At 32.1% G+C, this 14725-nt stretch overlaps 1 protein-coding gene across 1 annotated transcript; it reads left to right on the top strand.

Annotated features, from left to right (window-relative positions):
• Positions 1-839: 839 nt before the first annotated feature.
• Positions 840-14444, top strand: LOC134694213 (transient receptor potential cation channel subfamily M member-like 2). The gene is made up of 10 exons (XM_063555210.1): positions 840-960; positions 2575-2712; positions 3376-3475; positions 4057-4288; positions 5467-5670; positions 6569-6709; positions 7694-7948; positions 8678-8852; positions 11228-11384; positions 14186-14444. Exons 1-10 carry the CDS (start codon positions 840-842, stop codon positions 14442-14444), a joined length of 1782 nt encoding a protein of 593 aa, XP_063411280.1.
• The last annotated feature ends 281 nt before the right edge of the window (positions 14445-14725 follow it).

The raw sequence follows: 14725 nt of genomic DNA, 5'->3' as shown, positions 1-14725 counted from the left end.
ATTTTTTTTTTAATTTTATATAGGATTTCGCTATATTTTTCACACAACTAACACAAATTCCCAAAAATTAGGGCATTGTAATATATATATGTTATATGTAACTTATTCATTAGCGGTATTCGTTTAAGAGAAAGAACCTTATACAACAACGACATATAACATTATGTCAACTCACAGTGCCTTTACAAAAAAATCAATTGTATATCTTAGAAGGTGTGGTATGAGTGTCAATGAGACAACCCACCTTTCAAGTAGCCATCACGTTTAAAACGTTAACAATTATGGATCAAAGTATGGTCATCAACGAGCTACAAATGTTCCAAAACGACTAGTGTAAACCAGTTCAAACATAAAAAGATAAACTATTAATTGGTATATACTAGTTGTTTTGATGATAACAAAGTATAATAACATATGTAGTTAAATACAGATATCTACATTATCAACAATAATGATAATGCCCTAGTCCCACTAGACGACCGCGTCACGCTCACCGCGATTTGAATTAAATTGAGATCGTGGTGAGGTCGCGCTATGAGCGGCATTCAAGTGTAGATGTTCATTGTTTCGACGATGCTACTACGTCTGCATTACGATTCAATAACGATCCTGCTACGATTATACCACGTTCAAACCATGCTTATTATCTTGCTTCATTACGATTATCATCATCTTCTAACTCGATCTTATCACGCTGTTACCATGATCTTACCACGTCCAAACTGACCGCGATCTAACTACGCTCTCATAAATCACGACAACATAGTGTTCAATATAAAATACTGTTCCAATCTTTCTACATGTCATTTATACGTAGTATTATCGAAAACAACACAGGCATGCCATTAAATTCTATAAGAACTCGTGGGCGTGGTGGTAGGGGTAGAGTCAGATTGGCCTCTGATACAAATCTTGATCCATTAGAGATGTTGGATCAATCAATCCAACTTGAATCACATTGTATTGCTGATCCATCAAGATCAAATGACGATATCTTATGAAAAAAAACATGGTGGGAATACTACAGATATGATTGAACTGTTGGAAGTCATGCATGGACATGAGGTCCACATAACATACAAACAAAAAACCTGGAGAGCTTTCATTTAATTATTGTGAAAATAACAATGAGCAAAACTAGAACTCTACATGGTTGTGGAATGAACGTAGTAAGGTCATATTATGAGCGTGTAAGGAAAGCATGGTTGTGCAAGAATCGTTTTATGGTCTTTAATAGTAGTAAAGTCGTAGTAGGAGCGTTATAAGGTCGCGGGGAGAACGTGATGGTCGTAGTGAGGTCGAAGTAACGTCGCTGTGAAATCGTAGTGCAATCTTTCCGACAAGAATCGCGATTTGACTACGATTGTACTTTGATCTTACCACGAACTTGATACGACCTCACTGTTATTCCCCACAACCCAATTTCGCCACGACAGCACCACGATTGTTTTGTTCACAGCTGGACACGCTCAAAGCAATCAAAAAGACCAAACCTCGCCCGTACACTAACCTTACTGCAACCTATGCGATCGTTCTACGATCGTCAAAATTTGCATTTTTTTTAAAGATCGTTGTGTGATCTTGGCCTAGTCTGAGTGCGGTAATTAGCGCGAAAACGGAAAATTGTTGTTAATAAAAAAAAATCCAAAATTTACATGTTTATCAGTATTACGAAGGTATATATCAAAAAGAAACATTGTAAAAGTAACATGTTCTCAATCAGTCTCATTTCATTAATATCGTTTTGAAAGGGCATCGATAAAAGTACTCATATTTTAAAATTTTACCACAAAGTTTCAAATATTGACCTAGTTAACGTTTCATTAATTTGCATATTTTGAAAAAAAGAAAATAAATGCATTCGGTTTCTCTCATATACAATTGATTTTATACTTCAATAATGAGGCTGTTTATAGCTTAGCGTGTGGTTTGGACTTTTCTCTTTGCGAAAGGCTTTAAGGTGACGTATAATTTCTTACTTCAATATAATGTGGTCATTGAAAGCAATGTATCACATTAACAATCACACCACATTTTCTTAGTTCTATTTTGTGTGTGTAAGAGTGTTCTGAAATTCTAGAAGTACTTCAAGCCATCAAAGATTTGAATAACTTTACAGAACTTTTGACAAAGTGATTGATGTTTCGAAAAACTATACCAACACAGTTTTATCAATATTACATTTCAATTGTGAAACAAAAACAACACAAGGTAAATATTTCATATTTGGTCTAAAATAAATTAAGTTCAATTGTATTTACAAAATAGATCTGCAAGGCTTATACGCAAAAAAAAAAAAAAAAAAACGCCGACAAATTAGCATCGATCGCAAATTGTCTTTCATTGTGCAAGTTTCGTCTTAATCGGTACAAGAACGATAGTGACCCGAATTATTGATTTTTTTATATTGATTTTCAATCTTTTGAAAGCACTTCCCAAAAAAAGGTCAGAATTAATTACATTGAATTTTTCTATTCTTTGTTGATAATTATCAGCATATATGATTTATATTTCCATTTTGTTATTTGTCCTCTTCAAAGATGACATCAAGTAAACATCATTAACCTTTTGCAGATATAGAAGAGAGCGATGAAATAAAAAGAAGAGACGTAATTATTTGGTCTGTCATACTTAATAAACGTGACGATGTAATGTTTTTATTGAAAAATGGATTGACAGAGGATGCCAACCATACCAAAGGGACATGTTTATGTAAGTATGCTTAAATATATTCAACATTATCGGTGCAATATAGATTAAAAGCATCGTCAGTTTTCTAAAACAAAAACAAAAGAGGTTGATGTGGTACACAATATTTCACCCTGAACCGTAGCAAACCAAAAACACATGAGGATGGAACAATAAAACTGACCCCAATACAATTGAGAATCGACATGCGGAATGTGTCAAAGCGACAACAACCCGACCATAGAATAGACAAGCGGCGAATTTATTTTTAAGACATGATCAGTCCTTGTTAAACCTTTTCGAGTGCACAACCCAGTAGAATACATCTGAAGGAATTGCAATAACTTCCTATGATGCCAAACCATGCACATCATCTATCGATATAAATACATCAGAATTCCAGACAACAAATGTCGCGGTAGCAATTAGCGAGTATAGTAAATGGAACATCTCATGAAGTATTATGTGTTTTGATGAACAAATCATTTGTTGTTTACAAACAATTTCGAATGCAAATGGGGATTTGGTCAAAGAGACAACACACCGACCAAAGAGCATATAACAGCCGAAGGCTAACAAGGTACGAAAGAATGCACAGATACACAAGTGTGTATATGTATATTGTAGTATTCATATATGATTATCATTATTCGCTTGACTTTTCATGATCAGTGTATTCTAAAACAGATGCAGCTTTGTTTGCTAGTGCGATGTTGAAGGTGTTATCCAAGCTAGCAGATGCTGAAGAAAACATGGATCTTGGAGCATCATTTATGGAAAATTCGAGGTAAATTAACAGGCTTTGTTTAGTGAGTTTCTTGTCATTAGTATAATCTTAATTAAAAAAATACAGTGCAAGCTGAAATGCTTGATTATGTACATGTACTTTATAGACTGCAATGACACATTATAAAAAAGAAATAGTTGTTTTGATATTTCAAATCCATTTATTTGTGAAATGAAGCCGATACTCAAATTTGTGTTATTCAATTTTTTAATATATAACAAGGCCACGCACAACTAAAGGAGCTATTTCACAGCTTTTTGTTGAAACTTTGCCCATTGTTTCGCCTTAATTATCAAGATTCTGGTAATACGTTTATGCTACAGCATATAGTGAGGTTATTCTGTAAAATGTTCAATGAATAATAAAAAACATGACAGTGTTCAGTAAAACAAAAAAAAATACAGGGTCAGCTATAAAGGAATAACACTATATAAAGCTATTATCATTTACTTGCTCCTTCATTTAGGTTTTCACATTTTAAGATTCACAGACAAAAAACTGTACTTGCAAATTTTTCAGTTAATTGTAATATTACAAATTGACTATCTACCTGCATTGCCGTTTTTTTTTATTAAATCAAGGTTTTTTGAGATTTTAGCCTGCAATGGTGTAGCACAAATGTATTCGAATGACAGAGTCCTGACACAGAAAATACTTACTCAACCTGTAAAGGAATATGGTTGTTCAATGAAGACTGTAATGAAGATTTCTGCAAATAATGAGCTAATGCAGTTTATGGGTACAACTGCATGCCAAACGAAACTTAAAAGTATTTGGAGAGAACACATGTCTATATTAACGTCTAGAGAAATGGTTTGTGTACATTTTGTTTTATGTTTATCTTTTTTCTTCGTGCAAATAAAATAAAATGATATTCAGACATTCATTATGTGTATCTTTAAAAACTGGCAGGACAAAAATTATATCGAAATAGGGTTATTTTATATAATTCACAACCTTGTTAGAGTTTTAGAATTTCACAAATGGGGCTGTGATTTGCATTTGTGATCGCATAAATGAGAATGACACACATAATCCAACAGATTTATACCGAATACAATGTCATCACAGTGATAGATAACTTGATCAATAACATTATTTGTTAATATAAAAAAGAAGATAAGTTATGATTGCCAATGAGACAAATCTTCACAAGAAACCATATGTCACACAAATAAGCTATACGTTTTTTATTTTAACAGACCTATTTTTTAGTATTTAGATACGAAACCTGCATTGCCTAAAGGAAAAAAAGAACATCTGTAGATTTTCTTTATTTTCTCCTTCAGTTTTAATGATACGCAATAACACATAATTCAGAGAGTGATTGAATCAATCGTTTACATAGAGCAAACTTGATTTTAACTTGGTTAAAGATTGGACACGATTGTTTGCTACATACCTTGCTCTTTTCTTTGGTATTCAACAAGAGTCGACTTTCACTCTTTTGATTGTAATCAGCATCAAGATATAACATGGCTGTATCTTAATTTGCAATTGACATGCATCTTTTAAAAACAAGAGTAGGTGTTAGATTTGGGAAACGCATAGTGGGTGATGCATGTATATCAAACTCGCTTAATAGTAAACGTATGCATTACCGCTACATCTGGACTTCATGCTATTTCCGCAATGTCTGCTTCCTTTTTATCTTCGAAATCGATTTATTTGATATGAGCTTTATTAGCTTTATTTAACTACTGTTTACTCGATTCAGTCTCGTTGACTCAACTAAATATTTTTTTTCAACAGAAGAGTTTCAAAGCAATTTTGATTACTTCATGCATCACTGAAATAAATAGACAAATAAATGTATATCAAAGAAATAATATAATACAGTAATAATACCAAGAAACGTTTTCGTTTAAAAAGAGATAATACCTAAGATCTTTTTAAGCAGGATATGTGTAGCCTTTTCACTTACTCGTTTTATGGAAAATATTTCTGTAAATGATTTCATTTTTATATAAATTTGTATGTTATAATTTCAGATCCTTGCCTGCATTTTCTTTCCTATTTTCATACCATGTATTAAATTTGTTGCAAACAAAAGTAGAGACAAAAATAATTATAAAGAACCATTTTTAAGAATTGACTGGTTGGGTTGTAGAGACTCATCAGAGGATAAAATGTACTTGATAAAGGCGTTGTATTGGTTCTATGGTGCACCTGTAACAAAATTTTGGACAAATTTGGTAAGAACTCATTAATATTTTATTAATTCATGATAGTTATACATATATATTTAGAAACACTGATTAAAAAGAATAACATGACCAAATGTCTATTTTAAAACAAAATCGTGTCTACTAATTCGCTTAAATTGAATAACGAAATCAGAAATCAATCAGTGAAATTTTTGACAACGAGCAATATTTATGATAATTTAATGCAATTTTAGGAAATGAGTCATGTTTTTAACACACACATCATTAAGGTACGACATGATATATCCAATAATTGTGATGCTGTTTTATATGGGAATTGTAAAGATGAAATATCGATTCAATTGATTTTTTGATTTTGAACGGATTATATTTTCCAGAAATATTCAAAAATAAAAAATACATCGAGAGGATTGCGTATTCCTACAGTGTATGTATACGTTTTAACAATTTTTATCACTATGTTCATGATGTAACTTTCATTGCTATTTACTTCATATCTATTATTTTACAAGAGCGGACCCTGAAGGAATAATTTTGACACAACTTAAGTAAAGTTCTTGTAGAATCTGAACCAAACCATTGAACTCTTTTTGGAATTTTTATTAAAAATTAATGTTTTTTCGTTTAAAATTGTATTTATTTCATCAATGTTTAAATGGAATTTACCGTGTAAATTCTTTCACAAAGCGATGACATTGATTGTTAACTGTTCTTGGACTTAATATCTTTTATCTCATATTTCGATTTCACATAATATAAAAACTGGTTTCGAATATTCGTTTCATGCGTTTGCCTGCATGATGAAAGAATTAAATGGATCAACATAATCTTTTTTATACGATAAGTTAGAATATTTGTTTATTAACATTGTCAAATGTCCTTGTCTTGATTCATAATTATAATTTATTTGTAATATCTTTTCTAGATCTCCTATCTTTTGATGCTTTGCTGCTTCAGCTTCTTCGTTCTTACAAATCTGCACCCAATTTCTGATGGTAAACTCTCGTCTATGGAATTCTGTATTTTCTTTTGGATTTTGACTTTGTTATTAGAAGAACTTCGACAGGTAAATATATCAATATACACAAAATGAATAAATAAATACAATCGAATTGTCCCTTTTAAAGCCTACATGTTGACCAGGCGCATTTTTGGTGGTGTTACATCTTACGAAAGGAGTGGGTTCAGTAAGACCCCTTTTTGGCCCCAAAATATAGAGTTTTACAAAATTGTGATAATGTAATCATGAAGCTATTCATTGGAAAGTAGAATGATTCTGCTATATAAATGTTGGCTGTTTTTGACAATACAATGCACATATATCGGATACTAGCATTATAAAGTCATGCTAAACGACTAAAATCTTCACAAAATTAGAATTTATTTAAATTTTAGACGGTTTATGTCTAAAATGAAAGTGGCCGCATTCGTGTTCATTCATTATATTGAAATGCAAGTTGTATTTGACGATAATACATAACATATATATAGGTTGAGGATGAACGCGGATGCGGCCACTTTCATTTTTGACAAAAATCATCTGAAAAGTGACGATTTTTTGCAAATTTGATAGATTTTGCATATTTAAGCTTGAATCGGAGCGTTTTTAATTACTTAATCAGATAAAATCTTTCACAAAAACTATTTAAAACAATTGAAATAGACACTTGAGTGTTTAATAAGTGTCTAAAATATTTCGTCAAATGAACTTGAAAATTGAGGCCAAAATCGGCCCTTACCGGACCTACTCCTTTAATTTAATTATTTTTGCAAAGAATTCCGCTCAAGCTTGTGCTAGGGGACACCTTACATTTGCTGTAAGGTGAATTATGTTATAGAAAAGATATGCAACATTTGTAGAGGCTGACCATTTGTTTACCTTACTCACCATTGCGTCGTTATTTATAATTGGTTACTTATGATTAAGAGTACACATAAATATAAATCAATAGTCAACTTGATATCGAATCAGTCTTTGTTCGATCGAGAATGTATTCTGATTAAAAAATCGGTTTCAATACATAACGTTGATCAAATATGTGTTTTCCAGATATGTCAGAGAGAACAACGCCTCTTATGGCACAGAATATGTAGCTGGTGGTCAGACAATTGGAACAGATTTGACGCAGTCATGTACATTATGTATTTATTGTCAGTCTTTCTAAGATTTTCAATGAAAAAGGATGATTTTGTATGGGCACGGATGGCGTACAGTGTAACCCTTGCCTTCTTTATCTTGCGCACATTACAATTCTTCTATGTTGCAAAAAATACTGGACCGAAGATTATCATGATAGGTAAAATGGTAGGTAAAATGTACTTGACATAATGTTTATTACCTAAAGATGTTAGTATCCTAAATTTGTTATGTATGCATTTATGTGTACTATTATCCGGTCATGCCATGTAAGCGAGAGGTTTTGCTAGCCATCGAACCAAGTATAACCAACAATTGCTTTCTGAAAACATCCCGTACCAAGTCAGAAATACGGCAGTTCTCATCACATTGTTCGTTTATATGTATGTTGGCTTTTATTTTTGTAGCAGTTTAGTGGTACTGTTGTTCCGTGTTTTTTCATCGTATCGTTGGTGTGTTTCCCTTGGTGTTGGTTTTGGTTTTGACTCAAATTTGTTTAGATTTAATGGATTAATGAATATTTAACAGCGGTTAACTACTATTGCCTGTATCTATATATATTTCCGATACACATATCCTTTATCCGTCATTAATGAGACTTTAGGATTACACGAGAGTTGTACGGGTTTTAAAGTATAACAGTTACTGTAAATATATTGAAAAGAAATAATAGACGACGACATCCTGAAATATCGTTCGTGTTGTTTTCATACTTTTTTGGATGCACTCAGCAGGATTTAAATTAATCAATTTGCTCTCAAATGAATAAATGTATACGGACGCCATCACAAGTTGGTTGACCGTTATGTATTAAACGTTTCACAAATGTATTAGTCGATTATAACTCACAATGAAACACTAAATTGTGAGTTTACTGTATAGATCTATTTCTTTCAGATGACTGATTTGCAATTTTTCATCATGATTTTTGCGGTTGTTCTTGTGAGCTTTGGAATAATTACACAGGCTAATTTGTATCCTAATTCGGAACCAACATTTCAGCTTTTAAAAAATGTGGTATATCTACCATATTGGCAGATGTACGGTGAATTATTTCTTGAAACAATAGAAGGTAACCACTTGGAACATTCATAATCATTATAAAGTTATATTAAATAACAATATGATGTTTATATCTTTATTCCTTATAAGTCGATTTGCATCTTTACACAGTTGTTTAACAATGTTTTATGAACAAACAATTGAAAAGTTCAAAATATCAATTTAAAATAGACGTTTATTTTTGTCAAATGAGTAAAGCCGTTTATTCCTCATAGCCTCTAAATAATTTTCCAAGTGAATTTATTACCCACAAGATAAGCACAGATCTATGTACTTTATTTGCCCTTAAGAACTGAAATATGTGTAACTATAGAAATATAAGAACCAAAAATCTACATTTGCATAGTATATGATACTTTAATACTTACATGCGTTGTATGGTTACGCTGATCTTTTTTAATTTTTTTTTAAATTTCTATCGTGCATATAAAAAGTGAAAAACACTTAGAATTGTTCAACATGATGTTATTTTCTTTTCTTTTCTAATCTTATTTATGGAAAGTTTTCTTTAAATGTTTTCCACACGATGTGCTTATAATGGTATTATAACAACATGTTTGTATATAAACCTGTATGGCAATGGTTTTATTGGTTTCAATTGAATAAGCATGAACACATTCACTAGTAATTTATAAATCAAATACGTCGTACAACAAAGCTATATTATTTTTAAGTCCTTATAGCAAATGACTATTTCTTTATATTGATTTACCCTTATTTAAAACAACGTAAAAGTCTAGTAATTTAGTTCAAATATTAAAACACATTAATCAAGTTGGATATATAGTTATGCAAATTGTATGATTGATGATTGAAATACATTTCTTGTTTATTTTTTGTTGTTGACAATTTGGAACTGCGACTCGAACAAATGTATGTACTGATTATACATCTCCCATTCCATAAAAATGTATTCGAAGTACGTTACACACATTTATCATTTACTTCTAGTGTTCATCAAAAGCAAACTAAATATTACTAGTATGTCATATACATATAGACATTCATGGATCTACAATCGATCGATACCTGTAACTGGCATTGCACAGGTCATGTTTTTCTCTGACTATTTATGTCTTTACACTAAATCCATGTGATGTGAACGGATTGATAATTTTGTCTTAGATGCTTGATTTTTAATTAGTTGTTAGTAGCTTTGAACTAGCTGTTAGATAACTGTGAGTACTCTCAGATATGTTCCTAGTGTCTTTGTATTTCCGGAATGTACAAGTACCCGGTCACATCCACTTGTATTTTTGTCCATATGATTAGTTAAGCCTTTTTCAACTCATTTTTAAAGTTCGGTCTTATTTAGTACTAATATACCATTGTCACAGGTTAGGGGAGGGTTTAGATCCTACTAACATGTTTAACCCGCCACATTATTTATATATTTGTCTGTCCCAAGTCAGGAGTCAATGGTAATTCAATGGTTGTCGTTTATGTGTAACATATTTGTTTTCCGTTCTTTTTTTTTATTCAAAAAATGCCGTTAGCTTTCTCGTTTAAATTGTTTTACGTTGTCATATCGGGGCCTTTTATAGCTAACTATGCGGTATGGGCTTTGCTCATTGTTGAAGGCCGTACTGTGACCTATAGTTGTTAATGTCTGTGTCATTTTAGTCTCTTGTGAATAATTGTTTCATTGGCAATCATACCACATATTCTTTTTTATATTATAATTTGATATATGAATATTTAGTTTTAGCAAACTGAAAGTTTAAAATTTAGCCCTCTCAACTATAATACTTTCGCAAATTGTCAAATTATATCACAAGGAGAATAGAGCTACTGTTCACCAGCTATGCTTGTGGTTCATCGGGAAGTTTGCAGTGTCCGACCATAACGTATTATCAAACTTCTGAATGGCGACCAACAATCCATTGACGGACTCCAAAGGAATATCTTATGTTTGTTCAGCCTTTTTTCAAAATAAGGAACTTAAATAAGTTTAGTTTGAAAATTGAGCTTTCAATTGTGACTGTTTGTGTACATAGAAATATAATGAACCGTGGTAATAAAAAAAATGCTAAAAACAAAATGATATTCGCACAGGAATCTGCATATGATGTGCAAAAGGAAAACATATTAAGGTGAACACATACATTTTATCAACGTATGTAACACGCAACTAAACTTTTGGTATTACCTTAACCTTTTTCCCCTTGAATACATAGGCTATAATAAAACAAAACAATATATTCATATTGCCGATAACCCAGACAGCTAGACTGTTGGGTAGAAAGTGAAGGCTTTCGAAATATTTTCCCGCACATGAAAATTTTCACGTGACTAAATAAGAAAATTCATACGCATCGTTAATACAAATGTTTCCCGCTATTCGTTGAAACGCGGGAACATGTAAATATTTTCTCTTTTACACAGGTCAGGAATCATCAACTTGTACAACAGAATCTTCAGTTTATAGAAATGGTACTTTACCTAGATGTCCCGAATCAACTGCAATAGTTCCTATTGTGCTAGCTGTATACATGGTGTTAACCAACCTTATGTTATTGAACTTGCTGATTGCTATGTTTTCGTGAGTGATACTTGAAGTCTAATATCTTTCGGTCCTCTTTTACACGTATATATATATACGTATATGCAACTCGTCTAAAAATCAACCCAACAATGTGAGATCTGTAAATTTGCTTTCGCAAATTTTTAGTTCTTCCCTCGCCGGGATTCGAACCCATGCTACTGTGATAACGTGACACCAAATCGCCTGCACTGCAGCCGTCCCGCTAGACCACACGACCACCTGGGCTCTCAAAAAAAAAAGCTTTCGGTGGGCATGTGTTACCTTTCCACGTCAGTTTTAATCTAGCGTACTACAGTACATGATATATAAGGTATGAATATCTTATTGTTACAGATCAGCTAAATTATCTATAGTAAAGGATCCTACAAATAAATGTAATATACAGTCACAGAAAAAAATTATATTCATAAGTACGTCTGAGTCAGTGACAACTCTAAAACAGGTGTATTCATCGGATCGCCATCAATGGTGGTGATACATGGCTGTGTACATAATGTATATACAACTCGTCTAAACATCAACCCAACAATGTTAGATCTGTAAATTTGCTTACGCAATTTTTGTTTTGTTCTTCCCTCGCCGGGATTCGAACCCATGCTACTGTGATATCGTGACACCAAATCGCCTGCACTGCAGCCGTCCCGCTAAACAACAATATATACGAGCCCAGGTGGTCGTGTGGTCTAGCGGGACGGCTGCAGTGCAGGCGATTTGGTGTCATAATATCTCAGAAGCATGGGTTCTAATCCTGGCGAGGGAAGAACCAAAAATTTGCGAAAGCAAATTTACAGATCTAACATTGTTGGGTTGATGTTTAGACGAGTTATATATATATATATATATATATAAAAACGAGTCTAAATTGAAAACTACGTTCAAACCTATGATTGCGTTGGATAAAAACCGCAATTTTCATACGTGTGCATGTTAAACAAATTTCGTTGTAGGAGGGTCTAAAAACAGCACAAACAACATTTTCCCAAAGACCAAAAAAGTGAAAAAGTATATTTCAACAAAACGCAATTGACTAACAGATCGAACAACTGATGTTCTTGAACCCTGCTGACTGCCATTGGCGATTGTCAAATAAAATTGATCACAAGATGTAACAAAATGGATCTTAAAATAAATTTAATACTAAACAGAAAAACTTTTAAAACTTGTGGCCGCGATGTTATGCCACAAACATACGGTGTCAATATATTTTAGTACACCAGATCCGGATTTCGACAATAAATGTCTCTTCAGTGATGTTAAGGATCGAAATGGGTATTTAGAAGGCCATATTAAGAAAATCCTCATTTTTAGAAAAAGTACCCTAATTTTTAGATACACTCTTGAATTTAAGAGTCAATATAGGATGAACGGATCATATAAACCGGAGGGAATATATGATACAAAGCCCAAACAAAAAAATATAAACGAGTCTAAATTGAAAACTACGTTCAAATCTTTGATTGCGTTGGATAAAAACCGCAATTTTTATACGTGTGCATGTTAAATAAATTTTGTTGTAGTATATATATATATATACAACTCGTCTAAACATCAACCCAACAATGTTAGATCTGCAAATTTGCTATATATATATATATATATAAACTAACTTTGATAATGTCAACAGAACTCACATTTACCTTTTGTATATTTTCTCACAAACTGTCATTAACTTTTATTGTCCGTAAAATTGTTCATAAACGACACATTCCTTAGTATATTAATTTCCCCCCCAGAATTTGATGAATTTAGCAAATCAGTTGTATTAAAAGATTTAATTGGTTGTTTTAACATGCTATTGTCACATTTTGAAATTAGCTATATGTTTTGATGGTTGTGTAAAAATTAAACTCAATTTCAACATGCAGTTTTAGATAAAACATGTCATTGACTTTTGACAAAGTTCCATCCATATTAAGTTTGTTTTACTTTAAATATATTGTATTTAAAAAAATCAAGTACAAGGAATATACATACATACTAAGGGATTCGGTAAATAAGGTTTCCCTTCTATTAGTCTGTCTCCTTCAGTTATGTTAAGTTGTTTTTTTAATAAAGTAAAAAAAAAAAAAAAAAAAAAAATTATTATCTCTTTACAATATGTACTGAATACGTGTTTTTTTGTTTTTATATATTGACACGTTTGATCTGAGTTTATATACAATTGTTTTACCTTCTTTTTCAATGCGGGTTTCAATGCGGTTTTGAAATATTCTAAACAAATAGTGGTAAATGTTTTATTAATTTATTGATTTTTTTCTCAATTGTGTTAGAAAAACGTATCGTTTAATGAATATAATACACAGTACACGTATATCTCATTGAAGAGGATATACAATGCTAATTATTTGCTGTATGCTAGTACCACTTTTGGGATATAGACTATCATATGCTATTGTTTCAGAAAAAGGGAGAAGGTTTGGATCCATTAAAACGTTTATAACCGCTGCAAATGTTTGCATCTGTCGTAAGGCAGGAATCTGATGTACAGTAGTTGTCGTTTGTTTATGTAATATTTACGTGTTTCTCGTTTTGATTATATAGATTAGACCGTTGGTTTTCCCGTTTGAATGGTTTTACACTAGTAATTTTGGGGCCCTTTATAGCTTGTTATTCGGTGTGAGCCAAGGCTCCATGTTGAAGGTCGTACTTTAACCTATATTGGTTTACTTTTTAAATTGTTACTTGAATGGAGAATTGTCTCATTGGCACTCACACCACAACTTCCTATATCTATCAATAAACACGATGTATATTTTCGAACGCGTTCTAAAACTTTCAGTGTACACATTTTGTTTCAGCAATACATTTCAGAAGGTTCAAGATAATGCTGTTTTGATTTGGAAGTTTCATAGATATTCGCTTGTTCATGAGTATTATGAAAGACCTGTTCTTGCACCACCACTGATTATGATAAATCATGTATACAGAGCTGGATATTTCATTTACCATAAATGGTGCAAGAATGACTGCAAACTTGACACTGCTTTTCAGGTGGATATGCCAGCAGGTACTAAAACATATTTACTGCGAAAACCTTCAACTAATTTATGTAGTTGAAAATACAAACTTACCCCTTATTCAGCTAAACCAGTAGATGCAAACATTCCAAAGAAAGTAAAATATGTATAAGACTCAACAATATACTTACTTAAAAAGTTAGTAAGTACAAACATCAAATTTAAGAGACGACAATATTACAAAGTCATTAGCACTTTAAGGATTAACTCACGCATATTAAAAAAAATGACGAAAGATACCAGAGGGACAGTCAAACTCATGAATCGAAAATAAAGTGAAAACGCCATGACTAAAATTGAAAAGGTCAAACAGACAAACAA

The sequence above is a fragment of the Mytilus trossulus genome, chromosome 13 (genome assembly GCF_036588685.1).
Source record: "Mytilus trossulus isolate FHL-02 chromosome 13, PNRI_Mtr1.1.1.hap1, whole genome shotgun sequence".
Lineage (NCBI taxonomy): Eukaryota > Metazoa > Mollusca > Bivalvia > Mytilida > Mytilidae > Mytilus > Mytilus trossulus.
Note: the sequence above shows the minus strand (reverse complement) of the source record. Positions and strands in the feature narration are given on the sequence as shown.